At 48.8% G+C, this 18820-nt stretch overlaps 1 protein-coding gene across 5 annotated transcripts; it reads right to left on the reverse strand.

Moving 5' to 3' along the window:
- Positions 1–1042: 1042 nt before the first annotated feature.
- On the reverse strand, positions 1043–10723 carry LOC122391292 (AP-3 complex subunit mu-2-like). 5 transcript variants are annotated; one of them, XM_043385089.1, is made up of 9 exons: positions 10668–10715; positions 10472–10548; positions 9988–10185; positions 9320–9499; positions 6508–6744; positions 6110–6311; positions 3399–3589; positions 2856–3031; positions 1043–1938 (listed from the first exon to the last, which is right to left on the reverse strand). In XM_043385089.1, the coding sequence occupies exons 3-9, from the start codon at positions 10126–10128 to the stop codon at positions 1809–1811; spliced, it is 1257 nt and encodes a 418-aa protein (XP_043241024.1). In that variant the 5' UTR covers positions 10129–10185; positions 10472–10548; positions 10668–10715; the 3' UTR covers positions 1043–1808. The 5 variants fall into 5 exon arrangements, with proteins under 5 accessions (XP_043241024.1, XP_043241023.1, XP_043241026.1 ...); XM_043385088.1 differs by having other exon boundaries at positions 10398–10548; positions 10668–10711; XM_043385091.1 differs by having other exon boundaries at positions 10521–10548; positions 10668–10695.
- Positions 10724–18820: the final 8097 nt, after the last annotated feature.

Here is an 18820-nt window from a genome sequence, read left to right on the forward strand (position 1 = left end):
TGGCAAAGTCTACACTGGTCCACACTCCACAACTTGGAGTCGCCGATATATGTAATGTAAGGAATGCCTTCTGATACGCACTCCGAAGCGAATGCTTATACGGCAGTAGGAATACGCCTTACGATTGTGCCTATAGGTAAATACGGTAGTACGAATGCGATGAGTTTTGCTCATACATTTTCCGCGTAGGTTATCTATTTCCATTGCACCTAAAAATTGTTATTTTCAACATTCTTGCGTTTTGTTTCGCTGCACAGCCGTACAAGGCAAATCAGCTGTGCATCTTAAATTCGTACATCAGTTTTGAATAGGTGCTGTAATTTACGAGCTCGTCACACGCTCCTTGTTGAAAATGCACAGGTTATGTACTCGATAAACGCCACAGTAAATTAGCAATGTCACCTGTTGAATGAGTAGTTGCAGCAATTCATTTTATCGAAATGAATTGTGGCCACCTGGTTTAACTCGTCTGGTTCGGTAGGCTCAGGCTCAGCCGCTATCAGAAATTCACGTTCCGGACTGATAGAAGGTTGATCGAAAATAATTGGCGACACATGTGTTACAGCACAGGGCACGCAGTGTGGATGGGAATCCTTAGGACTTCACGTTCGGGAAATAGCCACCAACAGTTACAAAGCATAGCCGTAAACAAGGAAAAAAATACATAGCCTCCGGTGTCTGAAAGCCATTCACTTACGAGGATTGTGCTGGGGTGAACTGGTGACCTCAAAGGTCAGGATAAGGTATAACTACATACTTTCAGGTCGTGTAGATCTTTGTTTTCACAAATAACGTGCAATTTTTTAGCTCACATACGTTTTTACTACATTGAACTTGAACTATTTTTCCTATTCTTTGTTTTTACTCAAGCACACGGTCGTCAGTTGTCACCATATCCCACCTTCGAATTCCTATATGACGCCTTAAGTGTGTGATGAGCATTGCTTAACATTTGTCTGCTGACTACATGCCTAAATAAGTGGTAAAAAAGCAGAAACGAACGACTTAAATCCCTCTGATTATAAAAAAAAAAACTCATAGATCGTCCCAATACATCAGATATATTATTACACAGGAATGAAGCGTCCCTGCCTCTTCAGCACACATAAATACAAAGATATACATATTTCGTTTTCAGTTGCCGGATGCCACCTCTTCGCCCCATAAGATCGTACTCTACGTTTCGTCACTCGATCTGCGTAACAATTGACATTCGCCGCGAAGCCACCTTGTTGCTGCATCTCAGCCGAAATGCTCTCAACTCCGAAGCCACCTTTCGCATAAGAAAACACATTTCCACATAGCGGCTAACTCTCAGCCCGACAACCACCGGCGCACACACACTGAGATAGTGAGATGGCGGCATGGCGTTCTCACACCGCGCTTTATAGAGGGGAGGCCCAGACTAACACAATGCCAATGTTGGTCAGATAGTTGACGGTAGGTGGCGCTCGGTTAAATAACAAAGCCCGAGTCAGACAGTCAGCAACCATTGCGGTCAGATATGGACTGGTTCAGGTGTGAATCTTACCCACACAAGGAACCAAACCGAACGGACCAACCTCGGTTCAGATTCAGAAGCGAAAAACGACCAGCTCAGCCCTTGGAATGGTTCAGAGGTGAACCATATCAACCAACGGAGGCTTTGATTCAGGACTGAACCGCACGGACTACCTCGAGTACATAGTACATACTGGTTCAGATCTGAATCAATTCAGGAATGAACCGATTCAGCCTGGCACAGGGAGCCTACCCAACCATAAACCATGTCCGAACCCTCATCCAAAGCACCTCAGTTTCTGACGTGGCTACGTCCTGACCTGGAACCTTCCGGCCCGGGTGATATACTTGACACCTTTGAAGGGTTTGTACTTCTCTCCGTACATATCCAGACGGTTGACCTTGACCCCCGAGACAGCCAGCTGACTGATGGTGAATCTGCGGAAGAGCATGATGCCGTGTTAGAAATGTGGAAGACAATGGCGATAGGCTAAATAGGAGTTAGAATGACAGGCACGAACAGGGCATTAGCGATACGGAATTAGCTCACACATGGTAGTCTCCCTTGAAAGTACCGCGTCACGGTGCGGGGGTGCCATCAAGCCCGACCGAGGAAGCCAGGGCTGAAAGTACGAGAGTCAGCGAGCCACTTGACCTGGGGGATGAATGAGGATGCCGGGGAGGACGGGAAGAGAGAGAGAGAGAGAGAGAGAGAGAGAGAGAGAGAGAGAGAGAGAGAGAGAGAGAGAGAGAGAGAGAGAGAGAGAGAGAGAGAGAGAGAGAGAGAGAGAGAGCCGAACCGATTTTAGCAGCTGCTTCATCGGTACTTCCTCTCACCATGTATCGGTGCTTTCAAATGACTTTACATACAAACATATACTAAAGACACACGAAATCCAAACGTAGGTAGCGAAGGCGGCCAAACATATCACATGCCTTAGCCACGAGCATTATATCATACTGAACTGACCCAGTAAAAAGGGCAATTTACCTAATCGTACTGTCAGCCCTCAGGTAATGTTTTAACCCATGCGAAAATGTATATAAAGTGGAGTATTCTTATGACCACTCAGAACACACACCGTTATGGGGGCATCGCATGAATTCTTCATCTGACTCAGCCATATAAATTCAACTTTCGTTGCATTTCTTAAAAGACAGTCGTCATCCGGCCACTCATGGCCAAAGACAAGCCATTCCACGCCCTTAGGAGTTACGACACAGCTCTAACAGTCCCCAAATCTATCCTCACTGTACTCCGAAATCGGAAACCCCGACAAATTCAGCCCCATTAGAGCGTCAACACCCAGCGTATGCTCCCCCCCCCCCCCCCCCCCCCACGGCCCCGCTCGTACTGTAAATTGATGGCGGGGTTGGCGTCGGGCGGCGGCGCGCCCGTCTGCAGGCTCAGGCTGCCGCGCAGGTTGGGCAGTTTGGATTGTTCCACCCGGCCGACAGTCCAGCTGAGCAGCCGGGAGACCGGGTCGAACGTCACCCGGCCCTGGGAGGGCGTCAGCATGCAGTTGAGCACCTGCAACACACCAGTGGAGTGCGAGAAGGCAGCAGCCGAGACACAGAGGAGTACAAACGCTAGAGAGCTGAAAGATAGAACACATTACCTAAATATACAGTTACATACCTACCTAACACTGTAAAATAATCGAGTAACAAAAACATCCATTCACCAGTCCATCCTATTCACCCGGACTCTCGCGTCTCATTCACTCAGCCATTTTTTTCGCTCCTTCGCCCGTTCATTTCTTCAATAATGCTCGCACTCTCTTCCTCCCTGTCTTCCTCATCTCCTTACCTCCTCCCTCATCTATCCCTTTCTTCCTTCCTTCCCCCTCATCCATCCCTTCCTCTCTCACCCGCCCACACTCTCCCGCCTTCCCTACCTGTTTTGGCATGTTGATCTCCAGCAGTACATTCTCTACCGTCCTCCCCATGGTCTGTTTGGGCCCGACCGTGAGGTCCAGCCTGCCCGTGCCCGGACCCGTCTTGAAGGAGATGTTGTGCCTCACGTACAGAGGCACTGCTACCACAGACTGAGTTCCGATGTGGTAGGACATGAGTCGGAACGAACCATCTGGGGGGAGACAGGGGGATGGGGAGTTAGTTGTTACGCAGGGGTCTAGCTTAATTACAGCACAACATGTATGATGGAAATGTGACGTTGATGGTAATCCATTAACGCCCGGTGGTAGATACACAGTAGAATTCGCTTAATAAATCCTCAAATAATAATTCCATCCGCTTAGTGTGGTCACTTGAGCTATTCACGGATTTTCTCCACGAAGTATACCTGCCTATAAGCCACCGCTAAACCCAAAACGCCGTGTCACCAAGGCGGATTAATTAAGCGGATTGTACTGTACTTCTAGTTAAAATGAAATCGGACTTACTCCACAAGAGTTCGTTGGGTCGGAGCTTTCGAATTGTATTACAATTCTTCGTCAGCGAGAGTCGTATCGGATGTTAAGATCGAATCGAAGGTACAGTGCGGATCGAACAAAATATGGGTCGGACAGGAGGGTCTCTGAGGCAACTAGTTGGTCTTGAAATAAACATACAAACACTGGGAAAACACGTGAATAATAACAGGATGCACACTTACTAGAAAAAGCCTGTAAAATGGGTATAAAACACACTAGTAAAATATCTAATACAAAAATATAGGCAGGTAGGTAAAAATACAGTTAATGACATGTAAAAAATTGCATAGATTAGGTGCAAACAGTACCTAAAGCAGAGATAAAGCTTTACAAAAACACGAATAGTAAACTAGACTAAGATATAAAATATCAAAATGATAAATTCTATAAATGAACTTTTTAACGGCAGAAACGGCGAATAATGGGAAGCCACCTGTCTTGCAGCAGGGCACCAGAGTTGCGGTTCACATTCGCGTCATTGGGTGACACTAGGACGGCTTCCCGCCGTCCCACGGTACGAATGTAGGCCGATTCGAGAAGCAGTCTCATCTGGTGGTGGCAGGCACGGTTCAGGATTTTGGCGTCGTCGAAGGCCGGCGTGCAGTCCCGGTGCGTGCTGAACGCTGAAGCGTTGGCTCTGGAGCGGACCGAGCCAGCCCAGCTCTCTCGGTGCTCGCGGACTCTGGTTCCAAGTTCTCGGTCCGTTTCTCCGATGTAGACGACCGGGTCACCTTCTACCCGGCAGGAGCACTCGATGCAGTAGATGACATTGCTCTCCTGCTGCTTGGGTAGACGGTGCTTGGCTTGGCTACAGAGGAGGGTCCCGATGGTCTGCGACGGCTTCGACACGAGCTGAATGCCGATCTTGTTGGCTTCTCGCTTCAGTTGGTAGAAGCAGGGACCAGCGAACGGAACCGAGAGCCGGACGGGTGCAGGCAGCGGGCTGGGGTTCGGTGGCGACGGCAGAGCCCTGGCCTTCAGCTGGAGGTCCTTTTCTGTTCTTCTTAGGATCGGGTTGATGAACGAGAGAGGGTAGCCGTGTCGGTGGAATTTCTTGCGTATAAATCAAGTTCTTGCAGGCGGTCTTTGACGGAGGAATTCCACCGACGGTGGAATTTCTTTGACGCAAGAAATTCCACCGACACGGCTACCCTCTCTCGTTCATCAACCCGATCCTAAGAAGAACAGAAAAGGACCTCCAGCTGAAGGCCAGGGCTCTGCCGTCGACACCGAACCCCAGCCCGCTGCCTGCACCCGTCCGGCTCTCGGTTCCGTTCGCTGGTCCCTGCTTCTACCAACTGAAGCGAGAAGCCAACAAGATCGGCATTCAGCTCGTGTCGAAGCCGTCGCAGACCATCGGGACCCTCCTCTGTAGCCAAGCCAAGCACCGTCTACCCAAGCAGCAGGAGAGCAATGTCATCTACTGCATCGAGTGCTCCTGCCGGGTAGAAGGTGACCCGGTCGTCTACATCGGAGAAACGGACCGAGAACTTGGAACCAGAGTCCGCGAGCACCGAGAGAGCTGGGCTGGCTCGGTCCGCTCCAGAGCCAACGCTTCAGCGTTCAGCACGCACCGGGACTGCACGCCGGCCTTCGACGACGCCAAAATCCTGAACCGTGCCTGCCACCACCAGATGAGACTGCTTCTCGAATCGGCCTACATTCGTACCGTGGGACGGCGGGAAGCCGTCCTAGTGTCACCCAATGACGCGAATGTGAACCGCAACTCTGGTGCCCTGCTGCAAGACAGGTGGCTTCCCATTGTCCGACCCATATTTTGTTCGATCCGCACTGTACCTTCGATTCGATCTTAACATCCGATACGACTCTCGCTGACGAAGAATTGTAATACAATTCGAAAGCTCCGACCCAACGAACTCTTGTGGAGTAAGTCCGATTTCATTTTAATTCACAATTCATCTCCACATCATGTCTTTAAATGTACTTTTAGTTGTTGGATTTGTACGAAATTCCGTACCAAACTTCATGCAAATCCAACAATTATAAGTATTGTCGACCCGGTTCATGTGTCAACATCATCGTCTACGCTTAGTTCAGTCATCACCCAGCCAGCATACAACCCTCTCACCGACCCAAATCGCTAAACAGACTGTCCAAAGACCTATAAGTATCTCTAGCGAGGGCGCAACATCCCCCCTCACCCCTTTACTCACCAGGTGGTATGAATGACAGCAGTCGCTCCGATTCCCACCGCTTGAAGCGCACACACGGGTGGAAGCTAAAGTCGTCAAACAGCCTCGGATTGATGAAGGTCATCGTGAGGTCGGGCATGCCACTCAGCTTGACACTGCAGTCGATGTAGCCCTGGATCTCGGCAAACACTGTGCTGCCCGAGCGATCAATAATGGCATCCACCTGAAGACATGAGTGGGTGTCAGCGTTGTTCCTCTTTTTGAGTGTCAGTGTAAGGTTATAGAAGTCAATACAAGAAGCAAGTGTCAGCTACTTAGGCGTCAGTCTCCGTGTCACAATTGTCAGACCTCTCAGTGTCACTGCTGTGTCAATGCAAGCATTCCTAATCTGACTAAAAAGGACACTGAGTTTCCCCTACCTCCTCCACCACATCAAAGTAGGCCTCATTGTTGGTGTACTTGACGGCCGACCGGCGCCAGGGCACGTTGGACAGCTGACCCGACGGTAGCACGCCGCTGACGTTAGAGCGCCCCGTCACGGTATTAGCCAGCGTTCTGAGCACGTTCGGCGGACGGATCAGTTCCTGGAGGATGTTGGACTCGGTGGCCAGTGGGAAGCCGTTGTCCAGCATCTCGTCCAGTAGTTCGTACACCACCTGGGGGGAGGGGGGGGGGGGGTTAGCCAGGAGATGGGAGAGAAGGTCATAGAGGGGACAGTCTAGTGACGGCCCTGTTCATATTCATATTCATATTCATATTCATACTTGTATTGAGGTCATCCATGGCAAGTTATGGCTATTACAACCTCTTGTCAGATCTTGTAAACTTGTAAAAAGGAATGTCACACATACACGTATACACTTAGAGTGAGCACACACACACAAGCACGCACACACCTGCACACATCACACACATGCCTGGATACTCTGTACGTCAGTGTGGAGGCAAACTGACGAGATGACGTTTCAGGTGTCGACCGAACGGCGGCACGGGCAGCCGGACTAGGTCGCGCGGTAGATCATTGTAAAGCTTTGGCCCTCGGCAGGTAAAACGGCGGCGGCCCATCTCAGTCCTGGACCGGGGCACTGACAGTAGGTCGTCCTGCCGCGTGGTGCGCTCAGTGCTCACACGCGCCGCGGCTACAGTGGTGAGTTCAGCTGCCAGCTGCTCGGGCTCGCCCGAGTGTCACACTTTGTGGAGTGAGCATAAGGTGTGGTAAGAGGCCATGCTCTCAGCGCCGAGCCAGCCCAGTCTCTTGAGTAAATCTGAAGCGTGGTCGTATTTTTCTGCGGCCAAAAAGCATTTTAGCGCCATAGTTAATAACTTTTTGAATGCGAGAAAGGTTACTCTTTTTGCAATTTCCATAAACCGAGATGCAGTACCGTAGCTGAGAGAAGACCAGGGCATGGATCAGCGCTGAGAGCACAGACATGGGTAGGTGCCCCCGCAGATGCGACAGACCAGTCAAAACTCCAAAGCAGCGGCTAGTAACAACAGAGACATGACGGTCCCAGCTCAACGAGGGATCGAAGAAAAGGCCTAAATTTTTTTGCCTCGGGTTGGGGTCTCAGAACGTGTTCGCGATAGGTAACTGCGACGTTGTTTAAAGTGCGCAGATTTTGGGGGCTACCCAGCAGCATCAGTTGAGTTTTGGCGGCATTCACTTTGAGTCCATTTGCTCTAAACCAAGAGTCAAGGGATAAAAGAGCATTTTCCATGCGGAGAACGACTTGATTAAGTTCGGATTTTTTGCCGCTGACAAGAATTTGGGTGTCGTCCGCATATTGGATAACTGCAGCATCTCCAGCAAATAGGCTTAGGTCGTTCGCAAAAATGCAGTAAAGCAAAGGGCCGAGAGATGATCCCTGAAACACGCCGATGCTGTTGGGTAGCGGGGTGGATGTCTGGACTCTGCCCCGGGCGTCAGTGAAGCTGACGCTCTGGGTGTGGTTGGATAAATAAGCCGAGAACCAAGAAGTATCAATGCCGTAAAGAGATAATTTTGAGAGGAGTTTTGAGTGGTCTATCACATCGAAGCACTTGGTCAAATCCAGCAGGCAGAGAAGGGAGACTTCACCACGATCGAACGAGGTAAGGATGCGGTCTGAAATGGAGATCAGCGCGGTTTCGGTCGAGTGAGACGGCCGAAAACCGTGCTGAGTTGGTGAGAGGAGGTGGTTTTCTGAGAGGTAGGAATAGAGTTGCTGATGCACAGCCCGTTCTACAATTTTGGAGATCACGGGGACAATGGATATAGGACGGAAGTTTGCTGGGTCAGAATGACTGCCGGATTTATGAATACGATGGACTAGGGAGTGTTTCCAGGATTGGGGAACGTCGGATTGGGTTATGCTGGAGTTGACCAAGTGCAGGAGCACCCACCCTACCGAGTCAAAACAGGTACGTATCATGCGTAGGTCAATGCCGTCATCGCCGCTGGCGCGCGTATTGTTCATGCCGAACACAATGGCTCGCAGTTCGCAAAGCGATAAAGGCGCTAACACGAGAGCACATGCTCCGACCCGCGGCAAGCGACACGGCACATCCGGTGTCGGCCCAAGGCGCTTAACCTCTTCCGCCACCCGAGTGCCTACACTGACAAAGTATCGGTTAAAATCGTTGGGCAGAATGTCCGGCGGCTTACAAGCAGCTTGTTTACTGCCGACAACGGGACGGATCAGTTGCCACATTGACTTCCTACCGCCGTCACGGATGCGCTGCTCGATATCGTGGCGGGTGTCCTGTCTAATGGCGGAACGCACCGCTCGGTTAGCCTCACGGTATGCGTGTCCAGTGTATAGCTAAGGTGTATGATTCAGAGGCTCACGTTCAAGCTACCTAACTAAAATCACGCAAACAGGACTTGTGGAGCGTGGACACAAAAAATACTCAGGAAGTTTTAATTAATAATCAATTGGTTCAAAATACCTTACTTTTGATTGACTGGTTTTAATGGTTCTAATAAGATCAACTAATTCCTTGGATTGGACAAAATGAGATAACTGAATTCAGCCTACCAATCAAGGCCAGACACGGTTCATCTCACGCACGGCCTTTGAAAGAATAAGACTGCTTGCACCAGCCACAATCACTGTCACGAGCCTCATCTATCGAGCACCAGAGCGTCTCAACTCTACCTTCTACAAAGCATGTCCTACACATTTATAGCGACCTCCCGATGAATCAAATCTCAACTTATCACAAATTCCAGATTAACAAATCTCAACTCACCACATAATGTTCTTTGATGAGCGACTCCGTACAATCCCCGAAGTAGTCCTTGAACGTGTCAACCACTCGGTGGAGGAACTCGATGACGAAGAGTGGCATCATCTCCGAGGTGCACACGCTGACAAAGTAGAGTCCGGCTCGATACACACTAATCAGATAGTGATGAGGTGTGGTGATGACCTAGAAAGAGAGAGAGAGAGAGAGAGAGAGAGAGAGAGAGAGAGAGAGAGAGAGAGAGAGAGAGAGAGAGAGAGAGAGAGAGAGAGAGAGAGAGAGAGAGAGAGAGAGAGCTGGTCAGTTACTAGTCACATGGGTAAATTTTGTCTTTCACCATCAGAATATGGCAGAAGTGGTTATCTTGCCATACAAGATAGAAGTGTTTCATTGCTTTGAGGGCTTTGTGCTCAGCTGAAAATGGTTATCACAATATTAAACTCAAAAGTTAAAATGAGATGCAATTCAAAAGGTGAGCATAACATGTAAATACTTTGACATGCTTCCATTAATTACAAAAATCAACACACAATGATGTCACAAATCAAACCATATGATCACCATGAGTGTACTGGTTGATGCATAATTAACCATACCTCCTTGCAGTACTGGCATATCTGCTGGAATCATCACCATATTTATCGTTTTTAGAGGACTCCCTGCAGAACACTCACTGGAGGCACATCCACAGGGTCGTCCGCCCTGCTCTGCGCGTCAAAGAAGTAGTCGCACACAGACCGGTGGATGACTGACTTCCAGTGCTTCTCCAGGAACACATCTCCACCGTGGTTGATGATGAAAAGACTGTGAATCATGGCTGCAGTGCTGGAGTCGCAACCAATTCAATCTCACAGACTGGTTCGATGGCACCGCTGCAACAGTGATAAGGAGTTAAAAGTTAGGTTTAAAGATGTTTAAAATTCACTAGGATATATAAGTTCAGTGCTTAAAAATGAAATTATTTACTATAGTAGAATAAAAATATATCAACATGTGACCATATCATTATGGCATTACATGCACATTCATTTCATGCACATTGATTATGCACATTCAGAGGCAAGCTCAAACTTGAACTAGTCACCAATTTTCCAATCCCGGTCAGAGTGGGGAATGTAAATACAACAAAATCCATTTAATTCCTAGACCTCCAGCGACCTTTCAGACGACCTTTCTGTAAGAATCTTGCTTCCTTTCAGATACGAACCGCTTCAGCTTGTGAATGACTTTGATGCCTGAAATTGTATCATCCGTGTCAGATTTCTTGGTAAACGGTTTCAAAACGCCGAAATTCGATGAACTTACCCAAAAACAAAATTTTATAAGCTTTCCCGTATCCGTTTTAGTGTAATACCGGAGCCTAGACCTCCGAGCTCTAGGTATTGGCACGGATCACCTGTATTGGTATACAATCTTTTGCATCGCTTTATGCGCCATAGATAGTCTTGCCTGCGCCAATTATGCAAAATTAGATGGGGCACTAAAATGCTGCACAAGCCGTAAAGCAGCGTGTGCCACGAGGTCCTAGGACCTGATTTATAAAGAAAACCTGACGGCTTCCTCACAAGCTGTGACCGAGAAGGCGGAGGTACTCTCCACGCTCATTGCCAGTGTGTTCACTGATAAGAACTGCTCCAAGGCCCTTTTCTCGAATCTCGATGGACGATGAAGTAAAAGTCGCACCATCTCTGGTTGAGGAGAGGCTTCGCTGACGCTGTCTCAATACCTCCACCTCCTCAGGACCCGATCAGTACCCATCAAGGGTTTGGCGTGAGCTCAGAATCAGAATCAGAATGTATTTCATGACAAATCCACATGCATAAATGGTTTTTCATTGTCATACGTCAAATAAATAGAAATGACATGTGAAAGGGGGAAGGGAACGTGACAACGTGTGCCAATACAGTAGCCGCTAACATCAGCTCGGCAAGCCAGCAGCGAAAGCCCGCGCCTACACACCGCCGTGCTGCACCCGCAGCAGGTGGCGCCTCAGTCGAGACCTGAACCCACGCGCGCTCGTGTCGAATGGTAGTCGGTCATACTCTTGCACGCCACTGTAGCATAATCGGCGGCGACCTAGCTCCGTTCGTATTCGTGGTAGGACGTGCTGTGGCTTGGCTCGTGCCCGGTGCTGCCGAACCGTGATACCACATATGCTCTCGACAACACTCTCTGGTCTCCTCGTTGTGGTTGCTGAGTGGATAAGGCACAGTCTGTGGTATGTTACAAGGTTTCGCACGTCTAACCAGTTCAGTTCGCGCAGCACGTCAGATATATGGTCACTTTTTCATTTGCCACTGATGACCCGGGCACCAAAATTCAACAACTTCTGTACCCTGTGGAGCTGCGTCGCGTCACATGTTCCGTACACTGAAATACAATATCTGACGACAGATGTGACAAGGGCCTGCACAATAGTCACAGATGTCACCCGCAACAGCCGAACTGGCACCGGTGTCGCCGGTTTCGGGACGCTGGCAGCCGTGGCGGGACCGATGCTCACGTAGTAGTCATTGAGCGCATCTGGCGTGGCGCTGGGCACCGCGGCCTCCTTCTTGCTGCCGATGATAGGCCGCAGCACGCGCCAGACGCTTCCCGGTCCCGCCTTGGCCAGTTGTCGCTGCAGGTGAGCGGCCTGGTCTCTCCGTACAGCTGCACGGCACTGTCGGTTCAGCTCCCTGTAGTGGTCGCGCTGTCCACCGGGGCGGAGGGCCTGCCGCCGGTCAGCCAGCAACCGGCGGGTCTCGTCTGACAGCGGCGGCGCCCCGGGGGGGGGGGGGGCCGCAGCTGCACCTTGGTCACTGGGGCCACCGCGTCGAGCTGTGAGAGCTCGGCAATCCGCTGAGTGCATCTCTCTCCTCGCTCTTCAACAAGTCTCTCGCGACCGGTTCGCTCCCATACGCATGGAAGAAGGGCTTTATAGTCCCGATCTTCAAGGGCGGCGGAAGGCGGGACCCTTTCAGTTACCGACCGGTTAGTCTGACGTCCATCCTGTCCAAAGTGCTTGAAGGCGTGGTGCGCGACGAGCTGATGGACCACCTGGTGAGGACGGGTCAACTGAATGACGCCCAACACGGCCATTCCTCCCCAGGCGATCCTGTGCCACCCAGCTCCTCTCATCTAGGGAGGATTGGACTCGACTCATGGAGACGAACTCACCAGTCGACGTTATTTATCTTGATTTCCGAAAGGCGTTCGATCAGTCCCCCACTGACGCCTGATCCAGAAGCTCTATGATCTGGGAGTTCGCGGTACCCTCCTGAAATGGATTGAGGCATTCCTAACTGGCTTAAGTCAAGAAGTGGTGGTCAGCCTCAGCGATGCAAGATCCAGTCTCGTCCCTATCAGAAGCGGCATCCCTCAAGGCTCAGTCCTGGGCCCGGTCCTTTTAGTTATATTTGTTAACGACCTTCCTGAGCGAGTCCGATGTCAAGTCAAGCTATTCGCAGACGAAACAAAAGTGTATGTGGGTCATAAACACGAGCGATCCCATGACCGGGACCAATTGCAAGCGGAGTTGGAGGCCCTCACACACTGGTAGGTACACTACCTGGCTGGTGCGGGAAGCTCCCATAGGAGCAGGCCCGTTGAGCCGGGTGCGGTGAGTGTTTGGGGGCTGGATGGCCCGTCCAGTGGACGGGCTTAGCCCCGACGCCTCACTAATGGTGCCCACTGCCCACCCAGACCAATATCTCCCCATAATTCCTAATATCCTTCCAGAGGCAGCAGCGGCGGAACACCCTCAATTAACCCGCGCCCCGCTGGGGGGGGGGGGGCAGAATCTGCCCCCTCCCGTTTTTCGCCAATAACTTCTAAACGCGTTACGCCAGCGACGTCAAACTTTCAGTACCTTATTATACATCAATTTGACACGTTTCCTGAAAATTTGAGCGCAATCCGTCGGAAAATATTTGAGAAATTCACGTTTTAGTGACGTCATGTTCGCCATTTTCGCCTCAAAAACGGCAAAATTTCAAACGCCGCTAACATCTTCATTTTTAAAGGAATCAAGACGAAACAAAAAAGATTATACGTGATTCTACTTTGTCTATCGAATGGCCATCTCGGTTTTTTGAAAATTGTGGATTTTGGCCCACATTTTTTCAAAAAAACTGACTGTTTTGGAAAAATTATTATAAAATCCAAAATTTTGAGTGTATCGAAAAAACCGGAATATATGTCAGAGACGTGGTCTATGTGCACCTACATACCAATTTTTAGAAGAATCGGTTAAAAATGTGGGAGTTATTCAAAATTTTATGACGTCACGACACACAAAACTTTTGAAAACAATGATTTTTTTGGAAGTTCTAGACCTCGTACGGACACAAAAATAGCACCATTCGATTCGCCATGAAAAACTGCATTAGATAGACACCTTTTTAGGCCTTAACAACCAACTTCAAAATTTGACCTCACTTGACCTGACCTTGACCTGACCTCGACCTAAAATTCATCCAGAGGTGGTCCATATCCCGGCCGGGCCCGGGGGGTAATCCCAACCACCGCAGCCCGGGGGGGCGTTTTTCGCCCCCCCCCCCCTGTCTAACTCCGTAAATAAGGGAGCTACGCAAACAAAAGCGATACCAAACGAAAGGTCCTTACGAGACGATTCTAGGGCACCTAAAATTTTTGACCTCAGGTCAATTTTCAAGGTCAGAGGTCAAGGTCAAAGGCAAAAACCGGCACATGTGTAGTGATCTCAAAGTAAGCCTTCTAGAGGACGGCAGGATGCATCAAACCGGCAAAATTGGGTGTCAAACGAAAGAAGAGAATCTGAGGATTCCGAAAATGTGCTCATAATCAAAGGTCAAGGTCAAGGTCACGCCCAAACTTGACCTCAAACTTTGCACTTTTTCGTACATCTTGCGTGCTAACTTCCAAAATGTTTTGAAATGTTTTGAGGCTTATCAGTTCCCTATTTGTGGTTCATCTTACGATACAAGGCTGCTCAAAGGTCAAGGTCACAGAAGAGTATCCTTGCTAGAGGCTATTTCACTGATTCAAGTTAGTAATAATAGGGGAAGCCGGGGGAAGCCCGGGCGCGGGGGAAGCCCGGCCACCCCGTTTCCGGCTAAATTATTCACAATAAAATGTTCAACTGTTTGTCCTTTCAGCGTGGCATCTAAGGTAACGCCAGCAAAAAAGTTAAGGCTCACAAAAATTGCATATTGTGAAGGTTATAGCGCAAAAATGATATTTTAAGGGTTTTTAGCTAAAAAGTGAGATATGTTGCACTGTTAATGTTATACCATACAGTCCTAATATTTATACGAATGTTATGTAAGGACCGTTTAAGTGTTTGTAGTGAGGGGTGACGAGGCAGGCTGGCTTAAGTATGACATTTTTTTCGAATATCGCTGTTCTAAAATAAAAATTAGCACATTGGGGTAACCCCGGGCGAGTGGCCAAGCTTACCCCCAACCGAGAGCAATGCCACTAAACCACTGTTTTCCATGAGATAATAGGTACTGAGCAGGATTGGTTTACACCTATATCAAAGATAAATTTCGAAAATAAACGTGTTATCATAGACAAAGCCAGTCATGTCACGTAAGGTCAACTAGGGTCAAACTACGTTTTTGCAGATAACGCGACAGACAATGAAGCTAGAGCTTCAAAAATGGTGTCGTTGTGTTCTTCTTCATCAGCCGAGTCGAATGATATGCAATATGATGCATTAAGGTAAAAAGAAAAATAAATTTTAAGGAATTTTAAAATACACATTTTTTGTCAATTTTGCATCACGATTTTCATCGACCAGTACTGTATATGTGGTAGACGCTAGCTAAAATACCAGTAGTGACATAAACTCTAAGATGTCCAGAGCTAATCAGTACCTTAATATTTCACTTTCCGTTAATATTTGGAAGACACATAATGGTTTCATCAACTCGTTGTAAAGCGCTGGGGAGGTGGCCGGCGTTACCCCTATGCCGGGCTTACCCCAGAAAAATCAACACTTTTTTAAAACTCGATTTTCTCAACCTTATACTTATTCCACGAAACCGAATTTTTGGGAAAACACGGCCAATGAACTTAGCTAGCTAACAGGATATCAACATATTATACAGCACATATGGTATGTAATAAAAATGAAAAAGAGCTTACTATGCCGGGCTTCCCCCGGCTTCCCTTAAATAAGACAATTTTGCCATCCGGAAGCTCTAAATGAAAGCTTAGAGGAAAATAGATGCCAGATTCGTGATCAGCGGGTACAAATTCATCATGAACGACCTTTCATGTGTCAAGGTCAACCAAAGGTCATTCGAGGTCACATGAGGTCAACATAAAATTTGACCTTTTCCAAACAAAATATATATCATTCGACGCGGCTTGACAAGGCGAATGCGATGGTACCACTGCCGTAGCTCTAGGACCATTTTTGTCGAAGTTATTTGCGAAAAACTAAAACCACATTTCGGGGTCGTTGACCTGACCTATTTTTCTCTAGGTCAAACGCTACACAACCGTTTTCGTAATTTGTCTTTATCTCTAAAACTCTATTTTTAGCAGCTATTTGAAGTTCGCGTCTGTGACGCCGAAGTTTGCCGTGCAGGGGTTAAGAAAAATCAACCTTGTGACGTCATCAAGGGGGCTAGGTCCAAATTTTTTTACTACAGAAGATGTCAAATGGATGGGAGAAAAGGTACTGAAAGTTTCGCCTTCCTATCCCTAATCGTTCGGGAGCTATCGCAAATATTCGCCAGGGGGGGGGGGGGCGAAAAACGCCCCCCCGGGCCCGCGAGGGATATCACTTATTGAGTGTACCTATTGAATTCTATGAGTAAAATGGCCCATAAAACATGTGTCGCACATGCCCTTTTCTATATTTTGTTTTTGGTGACCTGACCTGACCTGACCTGACCTGACCTTGACCTTGACCTTTGAATGACATTGTATGCAACGAATATTGTCTTGGCAGTCTAAGAACACGTTTTGGGCAATCAGTCTCAGTCCATTCTTCGGCAACTACGGTGCAAGGCCGATGCTGTAGAAACTTGCATTTTGTACCCTTCACCTGAGCTTGACCTGACCTCTGACCTACTTAAGCAAAAAAATTTGGGCTCTTAAGATCCGCCTTGTTGAGAGCTTTCGATTGCCGTTTTCCCCGTCTTTCTACGACCATCGGTTCGGAAGTTAGACAGGGGGGCAGAATCTGCCCCCCCCCCCAGCAGGGCGCGTATGGCTGAATAGCCCAGCGGGGCGCGGGTTAAGTGGGGGGGGGGGGGGCACTGCCGACTTTTGGTCCCATTCTTTCCATGCAACGCCCATGGGGCTAATGTTAAAATGCCAAAATCAAAGGGGGGACGGTGCCCCGGTGCCCTCCCCGTTCCGCCGCCTATGTCCAGAGGCCAGTTTTACCAACAGAAAAATAGCCGCCTGCCGGAATTTGTTGCCTAAGGACCGCTTCACATTTACGGTAAAGCCCTATCCGCTTACGTGCCCATCGCGTTTACGCTCCGTTTGTGAAGCGGTCTTTAGGCAAAAAATTCCGGCAGGCGGCTACTTTTCTGTTGGTAAAACTGGCCTCAGCTCTGTAATGGTCTCGTCATAGCGAAAAAGCCTAACCGAACAAAAAATCGAAGTCTCCCGATAATTACAACAAAACAGATAATAAACACTGAAGGAACTGGTCATACAAAATAAGGGCAAGATTTCCACATCCCCACGTGCCTGTTTAGTTTAGAATGGGGCTTGTAAGTTGTAGTGACCATCATCCATAGTCGCCATTTTCAACCCTTCTGACAGAAATAAATGATGATTGATGGATATTACATGCATGTAGCATCAGCCCATCTTCAAGCATGGTTACCGCGACTCCCCCCCCCCCCCCGTCCCCACGGCGGCGCCAGCTGACTGCCGGCTGGTTGAAGGCTGACGGCTGTCACTACTAGGATCGCCTGCGGGTACAGAGGCGCTCCACCACCGCCGCCGCCGCCGCCGCCGCCGCCGCCGCCGCGGCCGACAGTGCACGTGTTCAGTTGTTCTGCGAAGGTGCCGTGCACCAGGGAGCCGCAGTGCGGAGGTGGCGGTCTACAGAGCGGGGACCAGCTCCCCGCGGTGACCCCCTGTGAAGCGGGGACCACTGGGTGCCCGGGGCACCGGAGCGGGTGATTTGGTTTCAAGGTCTCAGTGACAAAGGGTGTGGACTGTGGAGGTTGTGAGGTGTTGGAGGTTGTGAGTGTTAACGCTTGACAGCTGCCTCCAGTAAACGTCAGAAGACCCAGACGACCACAGTCTCGACAAAATGGAACTCTTCACGCCGGTAAGTCAGTGAGACAATATTTTTTATTCTTCCCGCGATCAGATATCCTCGGGTCAAGGCTGGTAAATTAGTGAAGTGTTTTCCTTCACGGCCTTCCCAGTGAAGGCTCTGCGTGTCGTTTTGTGGTTTGGACGAGCCACACAATCGCAGTTTCATGGTTATGTAACCAAGCCTGGTTTCAGTATGGGTTGTGGCACGCGGTGGCGTTGAAGGTTTCTAGTAAGACCGTCAGTGCTACCTTCGAGGATGACCTATCAGCTAGCCAATGGTTGGCGGCATATCGCCGTCAGTCTATAACACCCAACGTAGCTCTTACATGCCTCTTCACTTTTTCAATAGGTAATAGGTTTCTAAGCACTATTTCAGCATTTATCAGCTATGGCTACAGCCGGTATCTGCAGCTGTAGCCGTGAATTCAGCTCGTACGGTAGATCCACATAAATCCATCATTATTTTACTTTCTAGCAAGCACGACGCAGCACCATCGCACGATGCATTACACATGGTAATACCGTGAAAGGCAAGTGAGCATTACGATTAGGACAGCTAGCGGTAAAAGCACAGCGACAAAACCGAACAAACCATTTTTCTTTCACAGTACCTGGCACTGAATGACGCCTGGGAACCGTTCCCTTTCACATGAGCAAGCAGATCGTTTCGAGTTCGCTTTTCATTTCTAGTCAGTAGTATCTGCTTTACGATAACTAGACCATCGGGTAGTGATTTGTTTCTTCCAATATGATCACTAAAAGTTGATAACAGAAGAAACCTAGACTTTGATTAGTATAGCGGTGCCAACTCGGGTAAACGTACGTTGAACAGCTTTGCGCTCGTATGTTAGCTGTTACGAGCACGAAATGCGATTTCGTATGATACTGAGTGATTTATCGTGTTGGCAAAGTTTATCAACACTCTGAGTTCGTAAGAGCTGTTTATCAGTATCCCATTTTTGTATTCACTTCAAAAGAATACACTCATCAAAACAGCTACGGGAAAATGATTATGATAAAAATCAAAACAGGAAAAGAGGAATTATTTGATTGACAAGTAATCCATGACTTCAGAGGCAAGTGCAAGGCGGGGTGATCAGAAGTGGTGGGAAACAGGCTAATGCTGACACCATCGGGAGGATCACCAGAGGGTCACTGGATGTGTCACCTGTTGGTTATCGATGTCCCGTTACGGGAAAAAGGAAAAGGTGCGGACAAATGTCGATATCAAGTGGATATCACGTGAGA

The sequence above is a fragment of the Amphibalanus amphitrite genome, unplaced genomic scaffold, assembly GCF_019059575.1.
Source record: "Amphibalanus amphitrite isolate SeventyFive unplaced genomic scaffold, NRLGWU_Aamphi_draft 000429F_arrow, whole genome shotgun sequence".
In the NCBI taxonomy this organism is placed as follows: domain Eukaryota; kingdom Metazoa; phylum Arthropoda; class Thecostraca; order Balanomorpha; family Balanidae; genus Amphibalanus; species Amphibalanus amphitrite.

Bases quoted from the DNA above. Each gene is read 5' to 3' on its own strand.
- LOC122391292 (XM_043385087.1), bottom strand. From the start codon at position 10,128: ATGATTCACAGTCTTTTCATCATCAACCACGGTGGAGATGTGTTCCTG. The intron at 6,312-6,507 runs GTAGGGGAAACT...TCATGTCTTCAG, and splicing joins ACTTTGATGTGGTGGAGGAG to GTGGATGCCATTATTGATCG. The intron at 3,032-3,398 runs GTAGGGAAGGCG...GGTGTGTTGCAG, and splicing joins AGATCAACATGCCAAAACAG to GTGCTCAACTGCATGCTGAC.